This window comes from Anomaloglossus baeobatrachus, chromosome 8 (genome assembly GCF_048569485.1).
Source record: "Anomaloglossus baeobatrachus isolate aAnoBae1 chromosome 8, aAnoBae1.hap1, whole genome shotgun sequence".
Classification (NCBI taxonomy): Eukaryota; Metazoa; Chordata; class Amphibia; order Anura; family Aromobatidae; genus Anomaloglossus; species Anomaloglossus baeobatrachus.
Window position 1 is genome coordinate 59,118,605 of NC_134360.1, and position 19,856 is coordinate 59,138,460.

The window sequence follows — 19,856 nt, forward strand, 5'->3', positions numbered from 1 at the left end:
AGGTCACAGACCGGTGGGTGACGGACATTGTGCTCACGTGCACAGGACAGTGTTCTGTTCTCGTCCTCCGACTCCATTATTCAGAACGGCCCCACCTCCCCACCGAGCAGATGCCCTGCTGCAGGCGGTGGACGCTCTAAGAGCAGAAGGAGTGGTGATCCCTGTCCCCCCTCAGGAACGAGGGCGAGGGTTTGTACTCCAATCTCTTTGTGGCTCCAAAACAGGACGGCTCCTTCCGTCCTGTTCTGGACCTAAAACTGCTCAACAATCATGTGCACGCCAGGCGGTTCCGGATGGAATCCCTCCGATCCGTCATTACCTCAATGTCTCGAGGAGACTTCCTTGCCTCAACAGACATCAAAGATGCCTATCTCCACGTGCCAATTGCTACGGAGCACCAACGTTTTCTACGTTTTGTGATAGGAGACGACCATCTTCAGTTCGTAGCTCTGCCATTCGGTCTGGCGACAACCCCACGGGTGTTCACCAAGATCATGGCAGCAGTGGTAGCAGTCTTGCACTCTCAGGGACACTCGGTGATCCCTTACTTGGACGATCTACTCGTCAAGGCACCCTCCCTCGAGGCATGCCAACGCAGCCTGAATGTTACGCTGGAGACTCTCCAGACTTTCGGGTGGATCATCAATTTGGCAAGGTCAAATCTGTCACCGACTCAATCACTAACGTATCTCGGCATGGAGTTTCACACTCTATCAGCGATAGTGAAGCTTCCGCTGAACAAGCAGCGTTCACTGCAGACAGAGGTGCAGTCTCTCCTTCAAGGCCAGTCGCACCCCTTAAGGCGCCTCATGCACTTCCTAGGGAAGATGGTGGCAGCCATGGAGGCAGTTCCCTTTGCGCAGTTTCATCTGCGCCAACTTCAATGGGACATTCTCCGCCAATGGGACGGGCAGTCAACCTCCCTGGACAGGAAAGTCTCCTTTTCCCAGACGGCCAAGGACTCTCTGCAATGGTGGCGTATTTCCACCTCATTGTCACAGTGAAGATCCTTCCTACCCCCATCCTGGGCAGTAGTCACGACAGATACGAGTCTGTCAGGGTGGGGAGCAGTTTGTCTCCGCCACAGGGCTCAGGGGACGAGGACTCAGCAGGAGTCCACCCTTCAGATCAATGTTCTGGAAATCAGGGCAGGGTATCTTGCCCTACTAGCTTTCCAGCAGTGGCTAGAAAGAGCGCAGATCCGACTCCAGTCGGACAACTCCACAGTGGTGGCATACATCAACCACCAAGGAGAGACGCGCAGTCGGCAAGCCTTCCAGGAAGTCCGGCGAATCCTCATGTGGGTGGAGGACACAGCATCCACCATATCCGCAGTTCACATCCCGGGCGTAGAAAACTGGGAAGCAGACTTCCTCAGTCGCCAGGGTATGGACGCAGGGGAATGGTCCCTTCACCCGGACGTGTTTCAGGAAATCTGTCGCCGCTGGGGGGTGCCGGACGTCGACCTAATGGCGTCTCGGCACAACAACAAGGTCCCGGCATTTCTGGCACGATCGCGCGATCACAGAGCTCTGGCGGCAGACGCCTTAGTGCAAGATTGGTCGCAGTTCCGGCTCCCATATGTGTTTCCACCTCTGGCAATCTTGCCCAGAGTACTGCGCAAAAATCAGATCCGATTGCAGCCGCGTCATACTCGTCGCCCCAGACTGGCCGAGGAGATCGGGGTACCCGGATCTGTGGCATCTCACGGTCGGCCGACCGTGGTCACTACCAGGCCGGCCAGACTTACTGTCCCAAGGGCCGTTTTTCCATCGGAATTCTGCGGCCCTGAACCTGACTGTGTGGCCATTGAGTCCTGGATCCTAGCGTCTTCAGGATTATCCCAAGGGGTCGTTGCCACCATGAAACAGGCTAGGAAGTCCACTTCTGCTGAGATCTACCACAGAACGTGGAAGATTTTCTTAACCTGGTGCTCGGCTCAGGGAGGGTCTCCCTGGCCATTTGCATTGCCTACTTTTCTTTCCTTCCTGCAATCGGGGTTAGAAAAGGGCTTGTCGCTCGGCTCCCTTAAGGGGCAAGTCTCGGCACTATCCGTGTTTTTTTCGGAAGCGTCTAGCACGTCTTTCTAAGGTGCGCACGTTCCTACAGGGGGTCTGTCATATCGTACCCCCGTACAAGCGGCCGTTAGATCCATGGGATCTCAACAGGGTACTAGTTGCTCTCCAGAAGCCGCCTTTCGAGCCTCTGAAGGAAGTTTCATTTTCTCGCCTGTCACAGAAGGTGGCGTTTCTCGTTGCGATCACATCGCTTCGGCAAGTGTCTGAGCTGGCAGCTCTGTCATCCAAGGCTCCCTTCCTGGTGTTCCACCAGGACAAGGTAGTGCTGCGCACCATTCCGGAGTTTCTCCCTAAGGTCGTATCTTCATTTCATCTTAATCAGGATATATCCTTGCCTTCCTTTTGTCCTCATCCGGTTCACCGGTATGGAAAGGACTTACGTTTGTTAGATCTGGTGAGAGCACTCAGAATCTACTTTTCTTCAGCGCTCTATTGGGAGACCCAGACAATTGGGTGTATAGCTACTGCCTCCGGAGGTCACACAAAGTATTACACTAAAAAGTGTAAGGCCCCTCCCCTTCTGGCTATACACCCCCCGTGGGATCACGGGCTTACTCAGTTTTAGCTTTGTGTGCGAAGGAGGTCATACATCCACGCATAGCTCCACATTGTATAGTCAGCAGTAGCTGCTGACTATCTCGGATGGAAGAAAAGAGGACACATATAGTGTCCCCAGCATGCTCCCTTCTCACCAGATGGTGTTGCAAGGTTGAGGTACCTATTGCTGGTACAGAGGCCGGAGCCCCACATGCTGTTTTCCTTCCACATCCCCTTGGAGGGCCCTGTGGAAGTGGGATCTGTCGGCCTCCAAGCCCTGAGGCCGGGCTCCATCCACAGACCCAGAAGAACCTGATGGATGTGGAGCACGAGTACTATCAGGGACAAGGCCCTGCATCGGTCAGGTACTCGGTGTCTCCGGCAAGCACAGCACGCTCCGGGCTTGCTGGGCGTTATAGTGCGCCGGGGACATTAGTGATGGGCTTATGTTGCTGCAGCCATGGCTGAGCGACGGGTCATGTTTAGGAACTTGCGCCGACCGCTCATACGGCGGCGGCGCTGATGTGACTTGTAGTGCGCCGGGGACTTGGCGCCGACCGCGCTTTTACGGCGGGGGCGCCTGTAACTTTAGTCCCCGGCTTCTGAGGCCTGGCACCGCTTCGTTCCCGCCCCCAGCCCTGCCAGTCAGAGGAGGGGCGGGACGCTGTACAGATCTCAGCGCAGGGAGCTGGAGTCTGCTTTGCATTCTCCAGCCCCCTCTCACTGAACACAGTGAGATGCCGGGTTCCCGCTCTTGGCTGGGGCTCGCCCACGGCCCGCCCCTCTGCACAGGACGTGGAAGAGAAGCCGGCAGCCATTATGGTTTCCACTCTGGGAGAACGGAACCAGGCACAGGTTTTTGAGCGACCTCATACTCGCGCTGGGCGGGCGATAGGCAGTACTGGTCCCACTAATACTGAAGTGGGCTTTTGAACTGTGTGCGGATATGCGATGCAGCACTGTACTGTCGCTATTCTGGGCATACTCTCCTAGATGGCTAGACAAGTGTTCAATGATTAGTCTGCAGTGTTTGTTGGCAGATTTGGCAACAGCAAAGTGCCAAGGCACAAGCTTTCATTGCCGCTTCGTTTGCAGGTGCTGCAATTGGGTTTATTGAATGCTATACATTCACTGTATGTCGCTATCCTTGTCTCAAGCTCCTGGATAAATAGACAACAGCAGCAGAAGAGCTAATGTGCCAAGCCACAAGTTTTCAATGCTGCGTGTACTACATGAGCTGAAGTGTTTATTTGTACTTCATGCTTGTATGATTATTTACTGTACGGTCGCTATCCTAGGCTATGCACTTAGATAGCTAGACAACAACAGCAGAAAAAGAAAAGGCCAATGAGGACTTTATATGTTGCTTGTACTGCATGTAATACGAGTCTAGGACCCCAGTGCGGGCAATTGCTTGACCGGGGTTTTCGGCTATATGTGGTTAAAAGAACCACCTGTGCTTCCTGTCCAGAGACAGGGACGAAATTGCAGTTTCTTTCCGCTGTTATATTGGCTGTGACTATGGCTGACATCTTACAGTCTGGCAGCCCACGCAGACCTTGGGCAATATAGTTGCAATGCCCCTGGCCACCATGATTTGAGGAGCAGCTCAAGGCTCCAGGGTGGTTTTCACGCGTCCCAGGGGGCAGGCTCCGACACGGACGTCAGTTCAAGAGGGCCTAAGCAGGCTCGCTGGGAATAGTCCTCGACTCCATCAGTGAAAGAGTCAGCTTCACAGCAGGGGAGATCTCTTTTCTAATATCGCAAGCAATTGCGTACTCGTCTGGCCCTCTGATCCTAGAGATGCAGTCCAGAAACGCAACGCTTTTCACGATAAGCGTTCTCCGACCGTATTAATGAGACACTCTCCTCCCTGATTGGACAAGCGCTAGCCCAGGTCCAAATGTGGATCTCTCGATCTCCAGGCTTGCAGCTGGATCTATAGTTGTAGTGGTGGATGGGGCTTCACGTCAAAATGCCATTGACAGATAGATAGGTTCTGGCCGCAATCTGTCTATGAAGCTATCGGCAGGTCGGTTGCTCCGGCAGTCGCAGCCGTGAAGGCACTCCAAGCTATTTCAGATAGTGTTGCGCAGAGGGACGCTGTCACCGGTACATCTCGGTCTCAGCAGCGTCTGTAATCTCGCAATCGCCGCATGGCGAACCATGCTGTTAAGGCTGTCCGAGACTCTACGAGCCGGACGGCGGTGGCATCGGCCATCTCCGTATTTTTTACGCAGAGCCTAGTGGTTAACAGATTGGATCAGATGCTTCTTCCAACAAAGTGCTTAACCAGGTTGCCTTTATCTAGTGATAGTCTGTTGGTAAGGGTTGAATGAATTCATTCAACTGTCCAAAACGACTCAAAAGGCCCAGAAGGGCATAGATTCCTAGCAGGCTCAAGTACGCCCGGGGAAGGCAGCCGGAGGAATCGCTACCAAAGCGTTTTTTTCTCATAATTTTCAGCCTTCTCACTCCGCAACCGCGGGGAGCAGACTCCCCCGCTTTAGCGACATTTACCTACCACAGGTCAAAGGCCGGTGAGAGAGAGTCAGTTTGTCTCAAACTACCTCTCCGACCGAGACGAGGCTCTTCTGCAGGCAGGACGAGTGGTAATCCCCGTTCCTCTTCAGGAACCAGTTACGCCTTTTGCTACGACCTGGTCGTGGTGCCAAGATAGGACGGCTCCTTCCGTCCCGTTCTGGAATTTAAACTGCTTAACAAGCACGTGACAACCAGGCGGTTCCGGAGGGAATCACTCCGCTCCGTCATTGCCTCACTGTCTCAAAGAGTTTTTCCTAACATCCATAGACATTAGGATGCTTATCTCCACGTGCCGATTGCTCCAAGGCACCGGCGTTGGCTACGGGCATATTTCGTTTTGTAGCCCTACCCTTCGGCTGGCGACAGCCCCACGGGTTTTTCACCAAGTTCATGGCAGCAGTGGGAGCAGTCCCGCGCTCTTACGGTCACTCTGTGATCCCTTTCTTGGACAATCTACTTGTCAAGGCACTCTCTTTTAGAAGCATGCCAACACAACCTGAACATGGCGCTGGACCCTTCCCAGAGTTTCGGGGAGGTCTTTGACTTCTTCTAAGTTGAACCCAATCGCTGGCATATCTTGGCATAGAGTTTTCACACTCTCTCAGTGATAGTGAATTCCGCTGGACAAACAGCGTTCACTACAGACGAGGGTGCAGTCTCTCCTTCAAGGAGGCGCCTCATCCAGAGGCGAGCCTTTTCACGCAGTTTCATCTGCGTCCGCATCATTAGAAGATTCTTCGCTAAGGGGAAGGAAGTCGATGTTCCTACACAGTAACGTCCCCCTTTCACAGACGGTCAAAGACCGTCTTCAGAGGAGTCCACTCTTCAACTCAGTGGTCTAGAGCTCTGGGCAGTGTATCTTGCACTGCAAGCTTTCCTGCAGTGGCTGGAATGCAATCAGAACCGAATTCAGTCGGACTATCCACAGCGGTGGCGTACACATTCCGGACGTACAACACTAGGAAGCAAGTCTTCCTCAGTCGCGAGGACGTGGACGCAGGGGAATGGGACCTGCTCCCGGTTGGCTTCAAGAAATCGGTAGCCGCGGGATGAGGACGGACGTCGACATCATGGCGTATCGGCAACTACAAGGTCTCGATTTTCATGGTGGGAGCTCTGGCGACAGGCGCCTTGGCTCAAGATTGGTCGCAGTTCCAGCTTCCGATTGCTGCCGCACTATTCTCGTCGTCCCAGACTGGCCGAGGAGGTTGTGGTACCGAGATCTGTGGCATCTCACCGTCAGTCGACTGTGAGCATTACGTCAGGGTCACAATGAGACGGGCTCGCCAGCCGCGGTTTGCCAAGATATTCCACAACTCGTGGAAGATATTCTTATCTTGGTGTTTTGCTCAGGGAGTGTATCCCTGGCCATCGGCTTTGCCTACTTTGCCTGCCCTCCTGCACTCTGGTCGGGAAAACGGTTGGTCGCTCGGCTCCCTTTAAGGGCAAGTCTCGGCACTATCCGTGTTGTTTCAGAAGCGTCTAGCACGTCTTCCTAAGGTGCGCACGTTGCTACAGGGAGTGTCATATTGTGCCCCCGTACGAGCGGCCGTTAGATCCATGGGATCTGAACGAGGTACTCGTTGCTCTCCAGGAGCCGCCTTTCGAGCCTCTGATGGGAGTTTCCCCTTTCTCGCCTGTCACAGAAAGTGGCTTTTCTAGGGCGATCACGTTTCTTCGGCGAGTGTATGAGCTGGCAGCTCTGTCATATCAGGCTCCCTTCCTGGTGTTTCACCAGGACTAGGTAGTGTTGCGCTCCATTCAGGAGTTTCTCCCTAAGGTAGTATCCGCGTTTCAGCTTAATCAGGATATATCATTACCTTCATTTTGTCCTCATCCGACTCACCGGTTTGAAACGGGTTTACATTTGTTAGATCTGGTCAGAGGACTCAGAATCTACTTTTCCCGCACGGCGCCTATGCGCCGATCTGATGCACTGTTTGTCCTTGTCGCTGGTACGCGCAAGGGATTGCAGGCTTCTAAAGCCAACATGGCTCGATGGCTCAAAGAACCAATTCTTGAAGCCTACCGTTCTGCTGAGCTTCCGGTTCCATCAGGGCTGAAGGCCCATTCAACCAGAGCCGTGGGTGTGTCCTGGGCATTACGCCACCAGGCTACGGCTCAACAGGTGTGCCAGGCAGCTACCTGGTCGAGTCTGCACATTTTCACCAAACATTATCAGGTGCATACCTATGCTTCGGCGGATGCCGGCCTAGGTAGAAGAGTACTGCAGGCGGCAGTGGCCTCCCCGTAGGGGAGCGCTGTCTTGCAGCCCTATCAAGAGGTATTTATTTACCCACCCAGGGACAGCTTTTGAACGTCCCAATTGTCTGGGTCTCCCAATAGAGCGCTGAAGAAGAAGGGAATTTTGTACTTACCGTAAATTCCTTTTCTTCTAGCTCTTATTGGGAGACCCAGCACCCGCCCTGTTGTCCTTCGGGATTCTTGGTTTGTTGCGGGTACACATGTTATTCATGTTGAACGGTTTGCAGTTCTCCGATGTTATTCGGAGTGAATTTGTTTAAACCAGTTATTGGCTTTCCTCCTTCTTGCTTTGGCACTAAAACTGAGTAAGCCCGTGATCCCACGGGGGGTGTATAGCCAGAAGGGGAGGGGCCTTACACTTTTTAGTGTAATACTTTGTGTGACCTCCGGAGGCAGTAGCTATACACCCAATTGTCTGGGTCTCCCAATAAGAGCTAGAAGAAAAGGAATTTACGGTAAGTACAAAATTCCCTTCTTCCCGCACGGCGCCCATGCGCCGTTCCGATGCATTTTTTGTCCTTGTCGCTGGTCCGCGCAAGGGGTTGCAGGCTTCTAAAGCCACCCTGGCTCGATGGATCAAAGAACCAATTCTAGAGGCCTACCGTTCTGCGGGGCTTCCGGTTCCTTCAGGGCTAAAAGCCCACTCACCCAGAGCCGTGGGTGCGTCCTAGGCATTACGACACCAGGCTTCGGCTCAACAAGTGTGCCAGGCAGCTACCTGGTCCAGTCTGCACACTTTCACCAAGCATTATCAGGTGCATACCTATGCTTCGGCGGACGCCAGCTTAGGTAGAAGAGTCCTGCAGGCGGCAGTGACACCCCCGTAGGGGAGGGCTGTTTTGCAGCTCTAACATGCGGTATTTCTTTACCCACCCAGGGACAGCTTTTGGACGTCCCAATCGTCTGGGTCTCCCAATAGAGCGCTGAAGAAGAAGGGAATTTTGTTACTTACCGTAAATTCCTTTTCTTCTAGCTCTTATTGGGAGACCCAGCACCCGCCCTGTTGTCCTTCGGGATTTTTTTGTTGTTTGCGGGTACACATGTTGTTCATGTTGAACGGTTTTTCAGTTCTCCGATGTTACTCGGAGTTAATTTGTTTAAACCAGTTATTGGCTTTCCTCCTTCTTGCTTTGGCACTAAAACTGGAGAACCCGTGATACCACGGGGGGGTATAGCCAGAAGGGGAGGGGCCTAGCACTTTTTAGTGTAGTGCTTTGTGTGGCCTCCGGAGGCAGTAGCTATACCCCAATCGTCTGGGTCTCCCAATAAGAGCTAGAAGAAAAGGAATTTACGGTAAGTAACAAAATTCCCTTCTTCTGGTAGCGATCACGTCTCTTCGGAGAGTGTCCGAACTAGCAGCGCTGTCATCCAAGGCTCCTTTCCTGGTGTTCCACCAGGACAAGGTAGTGCTGCGCCCCATTCAGGAGTTTCTCCCTAAGGTGGTATCCTCTTTTCATCTTAATCAGGATATCTCCTTGCCGTCCTTTTATCCGCATGCAGTTCATCGGTATGAAAAGGATTTACATTTGTTGGATCTGGTGAGAGCACTCAGAATCTACTTTTCCCGCACGGCGCCCCTGCGCCGCTCGGATGCACTCTTTGTCCTTGTCGCTGGTAAGCGCAAAGGGTCGCAGGCTTCCAAAGCCACCCTGGCTCGATGGATCAAAGAACCAATTCTTGAAGCCTACCGTTCTGCTGGGCTTCCGGTTCCATCAGGGCTGAAGGCCCATTCTACCAGAGCCGTGGGTGCGTCCTGGGCATTACGACACCAGGCTACGGCTCAACAGGTGTGCCAGGCAGCTACCTGGTCGAGTCTGCACACTTTCACCAAACATTATCAGGTGCATACCTATGCTTCGGCGGACGCCAGCCTAGGTAGAAGAGTCCTGCAGGCGGCAGTTGCCTCCCCGTAGGGGAGGGCTGTCTTTGCAGCTCTAACATGAGGTATTTCTTTACCCACCCAGGGACAGCTTTTGGACGTCCCAATCGTCTGGGTCTCCCAATGGAGCGCCGAAGAAGAAGGGAATTTTGTTACTTACCGTAAATTCCTTTTCTTCTAGCTCCTATTGGGAGACCCAGCACCCGCCCTGTTGTCCTTCGGGATTTTTGGTTGTTTTTCGGGTACACATGTTGTTCATGTTGAATGGTTTTCAGTTCTCCGACGTTACTTCGGAGTGAATTTGTTTAAACCAGTTATTGGCTTTCCTCCTTCTTGCTTTTGCACTAAAACTGGTGAGCCAGTGATCCCACTGGGGGTGTATAGCCAGAAGGGGAGGGGCCTTACACTTTTTAGTGTAATTGCTTTGTGTGGCCTCCGGAGGCAGTGCTATACACCCAATCGTCTGGGTCTCCCAATAGGAGCTAGAAGAAAAGGAATTTACGGTAAGTAACAAAATTCCCTTCTTTTTTATGTGCCACAGGATGTGGGCCATATACTAGCATTTGGGTATATTATGAGCAGGATGGGGGTATATGAGCAGGATGGGGTATATACTGTATATACAAGGCATGAGGATCATTACCAAGATGTAGTATCTTGGTAGAGAATTTGGGGACATTACCCCCATAAGTGTCAGCAGCAGATCCTCGCCCCATAAGTGTGTCATGACTCCCATTTTTTTTGCTTAAAATTTTATTTTCCTGCTCTAACACCAGGGTGCGTCTTATGGTCAGGTGCGTCTTATAGTTCGAAAAATACGGTACATTGGAAATGACTTCTGTCATTTTCAGGTTATTTCAGTGACCATTGTGATGTTTTCTTACTTTACCAAAAGGTACCAACGAAGGGAATTTTGTTTACTTACCGTAAATTCCTTTTCTTCTAGCTCCAATTGGGAGACCCAGACAATTGGGTGTATAGGCTATGCCTCCGGAGGCCGCACAAAGTACTACACTAAAAGTGTAAAGCCCCTCCCCTTCTGCCTATACACCCCCCGTGCTCCCACGGGCTCCTCAGTTTTGGTGCAAAAGCAAGAAGGAGGAAAAAATTATAAACTGGTTTAAAGTAAATTCAATCCGAAGGAATATCGGAGAACTGAAACCATTCAACATGAACAACATGTGTACACAAAAAAACAGGGGCGGGTGCTGGGTCTCCCAATTAGAGCTAGAAGAAAAGGAATTTACGGTAAGTAAACAAAATTCCCTTCTTCTTTGTCGCTCCATTGGGAGACCCAGACAATTGGGACGTCCAAAAGCAGTCCCTGGGTGGGTAAAATAATACCTCGTAATGGAGCCGTAAAACGGCCCCTTCCTACAGGTGGGCAACCGCCGCCTGAAGGACTCGTCTACCTAGGCTGGCATCCGCCGAAGCATAGGTATGCACCTGATAGTGTTTCGTGAAAGTGTGCAGGCTCGACCAGGTAGCCGCCTGACACACCTGCTGAGCCGTAGCCTGGTGCCTCAAAGCCCAGGACGCGCCCACGGCTCTGGTAGAATGGGCCTTCAGCCCTGCGGGAACCGGAAGCCCAGCAGAACGGTAAGCTTCGAGAATTGGCTCCTTGATCCACCGAGCCAGGGTTGATTTGGAAGCCTGTGACCCTTTACGCTGGCCAGCGACAAGGACAAAGAGTGCATCCGAGCGGCGCAGGGGCGCCGTACGAGAAATGTAGAGCCTGAGTGCTCTCACCAGATCTAACAAGTGCAAATCCTTTTCACATTGGTGAACTGGATGAGGACAAAAAGAGGGTAAGGAGATATCCTGATTGAGATGAAAAGGGGATACCACCTTGGGGAGAAATTCCGGAACCGGACGCAGAACCACCTTGTCCTGGTGAAACACCAGGAAAAGGGCTTTGCACGACAACGCTGCTAGCTCAGACACTCTCCGAAGAGAGGTGACTGCTACTAGGAAGACCACTTTCTGCGAAAGGCGTGAGAGAGAAATATCCCTCATTGGCTCGAATGGTGGTTTCTGAAGAGCCACCAGCACCCTGTTCAGATCCCAGGGATCTAACGGCCGCTTGTAAGGAGGAACGATGTGACAAACCCCCTGCAGGAACGTGCGTACCTGTGGAAGTCTGGCTAGGCGCTTCTGGAAAAACACAGAGAGCGCTGAGACTTGTCCCTTAAGGGAGCCGAGCGACAAACCCTTTTCAAGTCCAGATTGAAGGAAGGACAGAAAAGTGGGCAATGCAAAAGGCCAGGGAGAAAAACCCTGAGCAGAGCGCCATGAGAGGAAAATTTTCCACGTCCTGTGGTAGATCTTGGCGGACGTTGGTTTCCTAGCCTGTCTCATAGTGGCAATGACCTCTTGAGATAATCCTGAAGACGCTAGGATCCAGGACTCAATGGCCACACAGTCAGGTTGAGGGCCGCAGAATTCAGATGGAAAAACGGCCCTTGAGACAGCAAGTCTGGTCGGTCTGGTAGTGCCCACGGTTGGCCGACCGTGAGATGCCACAGATCCGGGTACCACGACCTCCTCGGCCAGTCTGGAGCGACGAGGATGACGCGGCGGCAGTCGGCCCTGATCTTGCGTAACACTCTGGGCAACAGTGCCAGCGGGGGAAACACATAAGGGAGCTGAAACTGCGACCAATCCTGAACTAAGGCGTCTGCCGCCACAGCTCTGGGATCTTGAGACCGTGCCATGAACGTCGGTACCTTGTTGTTGTGCCGGGACGCCATGAGGTCGACGTCCGGCACCCCCCAGCGGCAACAGATCTCCTGAAACACGTCCGGGTGAAGGGACCATTCCCCTGCGTCCATGCCCTGGCGACTGAGATAATCTGCTTCCCAGTTTTCCACGCCCGGGATGTGAACTGCAGAGATGGTGGAGGCCGTGGCTTCCACCCACATCAAGATCCGCCGGACTTCCTGGAAGGCTTGCCGACTGCGTGTGCCGCCTTGGTGGTTGATGTATGCCACCGCTGTGGAATTGTCCGACTGAATTCGGATCTGCTTGCCTTCCAGCCACTGCTGGAACGCTTTCAGGGCAAGGTACACTGCCCGTATTTCCAGAACATTGATCTGAAGTGAGGACTCTTGCCGGGTCCACGTACCCTGAGCCCTGTGGTGGAGAAAAACCGCTCCCCACCCTGACAGACTCGCGTCCGTCGTGACCACCTCCCAGGATGGGGGTAGGAAGGATTTCCCCTTCGATAATGAAGTGGGAAGAAGCCACCACCGAAGGGAAGCTTTGGTCGCCTGAGAGAGGGAGACGTTCCTGTCGAGGGACGTCGGCTTCCTGTCCCATTTGCGAAGGATGTCCCATTGAAGAGGACGCAGGTGAAACTGCGCGAAAGGGACTGCCTCCATTGCTGCCACCATCTTCCCCAGGAAGTGCATGAGGCGCCTCAAGTGGTGTGCCTGACCTTGAAGGAGAGATTGTACCCCCTTCTGTAGCGACTGCTGCTTGATCAGCGGAAGCTTCACTATCGCTGAGAGGGTATGAAACTCCATGCCAAGGTATGTGAGCGATTGGGCCGGTGTCAGATTTGACTTTGGAAAATTGATGATCCACCCGAAACTCTGGAGAGTCTCCAGAGTAGCGTCGAGGCTGTGTTGGCATGCCTCTTGAGAGGGTGCCTTGATCAGGAGATCGTCCAAGTAAGGGATCACCGAGTGACCCTGAGAGTGGAGGACCGCTACTACAGTAGCCATAACCTTGGTGAAAACCCGTGGGGCTGTTGCCAGGCCGAACGGCAGTGCCACGAACTGCAGGTGTTCGTCTCCTATGGCGAAGCGCAAGAAGCGCTGGTGCTCTGGAGCAATCGGTACGTGGAGATAAGCATCTTTGATATCGATCGATGCAAGGAAATCTCCCTGGGACATTGAGGCGATGACGGAGCGGAGGGATTCCATCCGGAACCGCCTGGTCTTTACGTGTTTGTTGAGCAGTTTCAGGTCCAGGACAGGACGGAAAGACCCGTCCTTCTTTGGGACCACAAACAGGTTGGAGTAAAAACCGTGACCCTGTTGCTGAAGAGGAACAGGGACCACCACTCCTTCTGCCTTCAGAGTGCCCAGCGCCTGCAGAAGAGCCTCGGCTCGCTCGGGAGGCGGGGATGACCTAAAGAATCGAGTCGGGGGACGAGAGGTGAACTCTATCTTGTAACCGTGAGACAGAATGTCTCTCACCCAGCGGTCTTTTACCCGTGGCAGCCAGGTGTCGCAAAAGCGGGAGAGCCTGCCACCGACCGAGGATGCAGATTGCGGAGGCCGAAAGTCATGAGGAAGCCGCTTTGGTAGCGGCACCTCCTGTGGTCTTTTTTGGACGTGACTTAGACCGCCATGAATCAGAGTTCCTTTGATCTTTCTGAGGCCTTTTGGACGAGGAGAATTGGGACCTGCCCGCGCCCCGAAAGGACCGAAACCTCGACTGCCCCCTCCTCTGTTGTGGTATGTTCGGTTTGGGCTGGGGTAAGGATGTATCCTTTCCCTTGGATTGTTTGATGATTTCATCCAAACGCTCGCCAAACAATCGGTCGCCAGAAATTGGCAAACTAGTTAAGCGCTTTTTGGAAGCAGAATCTGCCTTCCATTCCCGTAGCCACAAGGCCCTGCGGAGTACCACCGAATTGGCGGATGCAACCGCCGTACGGCTCGCAGAGTCCAGGACAGCATTAATAGCGTAAGACGCCATTGCTGACGTCTGAGCGGTTATGGACGCCACCTGCGGCGCGGAAGTGCGTGTGGCTGCGTCAATTTGCGCTTGACCTGCTGATATAGCTTGTAGCGCCCATACGGCTGCGAATGCTGGGGCAAAAGAAGCGCCGATAGCTTCATAGATGGATTTCAACCAGAGCTCCATCTGCCTGTCAGTGGCATCTTTGAGTGAAGCCCCATCTTCAACTGCAAGTATGGATCTAGCCGCCAGTCTGGAGATTGGAGGATCCACCTTGGGACACTGAGTCCAACCTTTGACCACGTCAGGGGGAAAGGGATAACGTGTATCCTTAAGGCGCTTAGAAAAACGCTTATCTGGACAATCATGGTGATTCTGGACTGCCTCTCTGAAATCAGAGTGGTCCAGAAACATACTCGGTGTACGCTTGGGAAACCTGAAACGGAATTTCTCCTGCTGAGAAGCTGACTCCTCCACCGGAGGAGCTGAGGGAGAAATATCCAACATTCGATTGATGGACGCAATAAGATCGTTCACTATGGCGTCCCCGTCCGGAGTATCAAGATTGAGAGCGGCCTCAGGATCAGAATCCTGATCAGCTGTCTCCGCGTCATCAACCAGAGATTCCCCTCGCTGAGACCCTGAACAACATGATGATGTCGAGGGAATTTCCAAGCGAGCTCGCTTAATCGGTCTGGGGCTGGGGTCCGTGTCAGAGCCCCCAGCCTGGGATCTATGAGATACCCCGGGGGGACATTGTTGGTCCAACTGTGGGGGGCCAGGGAACAAAGATTCAACAGAGTCCCTGTGCTGAGATACCGGTCTGGACTGCAAGGCTTCTAGTATCTTAGCCATAGTTTCAGAGAGTTTATCTGTAAAGACTGCAAACTCCGTCCCTGTCACCTGGAGAGTGTCAGCAGGTGGCTCCCCCTGGGCCCCCCTTAGCAGAGGCTCCGGCTGAGTAAGTGCAGCAGGGGCCGAGCAGTGCACACAATGAGGGTCAGTGGAACCTGCCGGTAGCGGCGTCGTACATGCGGCGCAGGCAGCATAGTAAGCCTGTGTTTTGGCACCCCTGCCTTTTGTGGGCGCCATGCTATTGTCTTCCCTGAGCAACACAATAGGGTATATAGCCAGAACTAAACCGTGCACTATACAGTGTAAAGTATATACCATAAACATATAATTACACCTCTGCACAATGGGGCTAGCACCACAGGTGCTGCTTACCACCCGCTTAAAGCGGTTGTGAGGCCACCAGAATCCCTGCCTGGGTCTCCCAGAATTTGTCCCCCTCTGCAGCGTCCGAGGAGCTGACAGGAATGGCTGCCGGCGTCCTGAGGAGAGGAGGGAGCCGTGGGCGTGACCCAGAAAGTGCGGGAACTGGTGCCCCACAGTGCACAGTGAGGGGGGTGGAGTATGCAAAGCATTCTCCAGCCCTCATTGCTGCTCGTCTGTACAGCGTCCCGCCCTTCCCCTGCTTGTCAGGGCTGTGGGCGGGAGGAAGAAAGACTAGGCCGCAAAAGCCAGGGACTCGAGTAATAAGCGTGGCCGCCGTAAAAGCGCGGCCGCGCAGAAGTCCCCGGCGCACCACAAGTCCCAGCCGCGCCTCAGTGTTAAACATGGCGGCGGCGGTCAGCGCGGTAGTCCCCCTACATAAACACACCCAGCGACGCTGAGTGTGTAATGGCACATTTAACCCGGTCAGCGCCGCGGTCCCCGGTGCACTAGCACACCCAGCAAAGCTGGAGTGTTGCTGTGCTTGGTCCCCACGGGGACACAGAGTACCTCCAAGTAGCAGGGCCATGTCCCTGAACGATACCCGGCTCCTATCCAGCAGGCTCCTCAGGAGTTGTGGATGAAGCACGGTCTCAGTGCCTGGAGACCGATAGGATCCCACTTCACCCAGAGCCCTAAGGGGGATGGGGAAGGAAAACAGCATGTGGGCTCCAGCCTCCGTACCCGCAATGGATACCTCAACTTTAACAACACCGCCGACAAGAGTGGGGTGAGAAGGGAGCATGCTGGGGGCCCTATATGGGCCCACTTTTCTTCCATCCGACATAGTCAGCAGCTGCTGCTGACTAATCTATGGAGCTGTGCGTGCATGTCTGCCTCCTTCGCACAAAGCAAAAAAACTGAGGAGCCCGTGGGAGCACGGGGGGTGTATAGGCAGAAGGGGAGGGGCTTTACACTTTTAGTGTAGTACTTTGTGCGGCCTCCGGAGGCATAGCCTATACACCCAATTGTCTGGGTCTCCCAATGGAGCGACAAAGTTTTTTTTTTTTTTTTTTTTTTTTTTTTCCCATGTGTATGTATACCAATACACTCCTCTCTTGCAGGAAGCCATGGATGTCATCAATGTGATTAATAAAAAGAAGCTCTCTATTGATGGAAGGACGGTCACCATGGAGCTTTATGGGGAGAAGTGAGTTAATAAGCATCTAACCTGTCATGGACGTCCGGTCGCCTGGAACATGCAATTGGGATAGAAATTCTGTTTAATTCTCATTTTCTAAAACTGAATGGGTCTTAGATCATGTGCTCCAGCAAATATATATATATATATAATATATATATTTGCCTTATTCTGTCTGTCTTGCACCAAAATTGTGTCACCGTGACAGTGTCGTTAGCGTGACAACTGTCGGATCGGCCTGGCCCCCCCCCCCCCCCCCCCACCCCCCCCCCCACGGATTGGCCGCTCGCCTGGCCCCGTCCCCGCATAGATTAGCCGCTCGCCCCGGCACTCCGCACGCATCGCCCGCTCCAGCGTACACCGGCTCCCGGTACACATGTGCAGGGAGCCGGCATACGCTGACTCCTCGCCCGCTCGCCCCCGCCACACGTTGGCACTCTCTGCCCCGCCCCCGGCGGACATAACCTTGCGATGCTGGGATCGTGACGGAGCCGGTGTTCGCTGCGGTCAATAATGAAGTGTCATGCAGCGGTGAAAGAGTTAGACACTGCAAGACACTTCATTATAGGCAGCGGGCACCCCCAGAAGAAAGAAGAAAGAAGACCCTGCAGTCATACTCACCAGACTCTGACCGGGAGCAGGTGAGCGCATCAAGGTCCTGCAGCGGCGGGACACGAGAACAGACACCACGAGAACAGACACCACGAGAACAGACACCACGAGAACAGACACCACGAGAACAGACACCACGAGAACAGACACCACGAGAACAGACACCACGAGAACAGACACCACGAGAACAGACACCACGAGAACAGACACCACGAGAACAGACACCACGAGAACAGACACCACGAGAACAGACACCACGAGAACAGACACCACGAGAACAGACACCACGAGAACAGACACCACGAGAACAGACACCACGAGAACAGACACCACGAGAACAGACACCACGACACATCAGATCACACATCCAGTGATATCGCTTACTTCTCGGCAGCGATACTGTGCGTGCAGTGACCTTCCAGGACCTGCCGGAGGATCATATGGCCGGAAGCATGTGGTATCTCCGGATGTTGAGTGTGTTAGCGCGTATGTGCGATATCGTCAGTGTGTATGCGATCGGGTGTATGCGATCGGACCTGAGAGTCGGCAGAGGAGCACGGCGTGCAGCACAGCTGCTTGGACCGCCCACCGGAGGGCACAGGGAGAAGTGGGGTGTGAGTGTATGCGATCAGATGTGTGCGTGTATACTGTCTGATGTGTGACTCTGGAGCACGATGAGTGCGCAGCATTGGGGATGGAGCACGATGGGGAGTGCGCAGCATGGGGGATGGAGCACGATGGGGGGTGCGCAGCATGGGGGATGGAGCACGATGGGGGGTGCGCAGCATGGGGGATGGAGCACGATGGGGGGTGCGCAGCATGGGGGATGGAGCATGATGGGGGGTGCGCAGCATGGGGGATGCGCAGCATGGGGGATGGAGCACGATGGGGGGTGCGCAGCATGGGGGATGGAGCACGATGGGGGGTGCACACCTCCCCCCAAAACACACACAGAGCCACACGCGCACCGCACAACACACCACACACACACTGGGAACCACAAACACTGCCCTACAGACACCCACACACAGACAACGCCGCACACACACAACACCCAACACACAAACACCGCGGCATACATAAATATACGCACATACTGCGCAACACACTCCCAAAACATACCTCCCCCAAAACACACACACGCACTCCACACCCATACAAACCGTGCAACACACACAGCACCACACACACAGAACGCTGCAGACACACAGCGCTCCACAAACAACGCAACACACACAGCGCAACACACATACAACACCGCTCTCACCCCCCGCCACACCCAGACAACACCCAGAACATTTACAGCGCCCTACACAAACACTTGGTAACTACACACAACAATATATATATATATATATATATATATAATATATAATCTCTATCTCTATCTCTCGTTGCTCTGGAGTAATTATGGTAACTTGTGAGAACTTTAAAATTGAGATAAGTCCGTGCTCTGATGTTAGCTGATCCTGCCATGTAACGCCAGAACAAGCAGATTAACTGCAAGATCGTGGCAGTTATTGTATGAAGGGAGGCAAAAAAAAAGCCATGGTGATATTGGAATTGATGGGTCAGGTGCTGTTGTGACTGTACAAGTCATGTTGGTCTCGAGCGGCACAATGGTAAATATTCACCTCCTTTCTACATTTCCACAGGAACAAGCAACAAAACAAAGACAGTCTATCACATTTGCCAAGAAATGTGAGTTCATGCCACCCCCTTACCCGTGCTGTCCCTTTTACCCGTGCTGTCCCCCTTACCCGTGCTGTCCCCCTTACCCGTGCTGTCCCCCTTACCCGTGCTGTCCCCCTTATCCGTGCTGTCCCCCTTATCCGTGCTGTCCCCCTTATCCGTGCTGTCCCCCTTATCCGTGCTGTCCCCCTTATCCGTGCTGTCCCCCTTATCCGTGCTGTCCCCCCTTACTCCTGCTGTCCCCCTTACTCCTGCTGTCCCCCTTTCCAATGGACCACCATCACCACTCCTTTTTGTCTGTCTGATTGCAGAGCTGGAAACGCCGTGCACAGAAGAGATTAGTCACTTACCCAGGATACAAATCAGGCTGTAAGATTTGTGAAGGGGTTTGGGGGTCCTAATCCTGGGCAGATCCCTGCAGAAGTGTTGTGCTTAGTCCTGACTTTTGGGGGGGATTTTCATTTCAATTTTTCACTATTGTTTTATTCTGCAGCTGCTGACGGTTCAAATTATGATCCCAAATCCGGCAAATATGTGACTTCCCAGTCAAGTAACAGCAAAAAACAGGTAAACTCTTGCAGCCGACATCTGTGCTAACCATGCCACCTCTGGATCCCATACTTTAAAAAAAAAAAAAAAAAAAAAAAGTTTATATTCTTCTACCTCAAGAGCTGCAATCACAATTCAAATCTGAAATTGTGTCTATGGTGTCTTTGCATCCTTACAGCAACTTGAGGGGGTGTTGTAGTGCATCAGCTTTGTTGCTTATGGGGCTGTCCGTTCACAAGCTTATTGACTGTTTCCAATGGCAGCAGAATTGTGAGTGCAGCTCTGAAGTGTCAAGTATTCTAATGCAGTTAATCTGCTGCTCATGTAGATTTGGTTGTTAGCTGCAGTGAATATACATGAACCTGGCTGTGCCGCTTCCTTTCATACTGGGAAATTTTAAGGCAACCTGTAAGGCCACATTCAATGTTCAGTATGTGGTCAGTGTTTGTAAGCCAAAATCAGGAGTGGAACAATCATAGAAACGCAAGCACCACGTCTGCATTTTTCGTTCACTCCTGCTTCTGACTCAATCCTGATGTAAAATACCGACCAAATACTGAAAGTGTGTACATGGCCCAAGGGCGGATATACCGAC

The 19,856-nt window shown here is 53.1% G+C and overlaps 1 protein-coding gene across 1 annotated transcript in view; it reads left to right on the forward strand.

The window, feature by feature from the left end:
* LOC142249800 (uncharacterized) overlaps nt 1-19,856 on the forward strand; it is a 67,256-nt gene that overhangs the window by 43,655 nt on the left and 3,745 nt on the right. Inside the window, 4 exon segments of the mRNA XM_075321690.1 lie at nt 16,332-16,417; nt 18,676-18,721; nt 19,024-19,081; nt 19,206-19,279. Of these exon segments, the coding sequence (XP_075177805.1) occupies nt 16,332-16,417; nt 18,676-18,721; nt 19,024-19,081; nt 19,206-19,279 (264 nt within the window).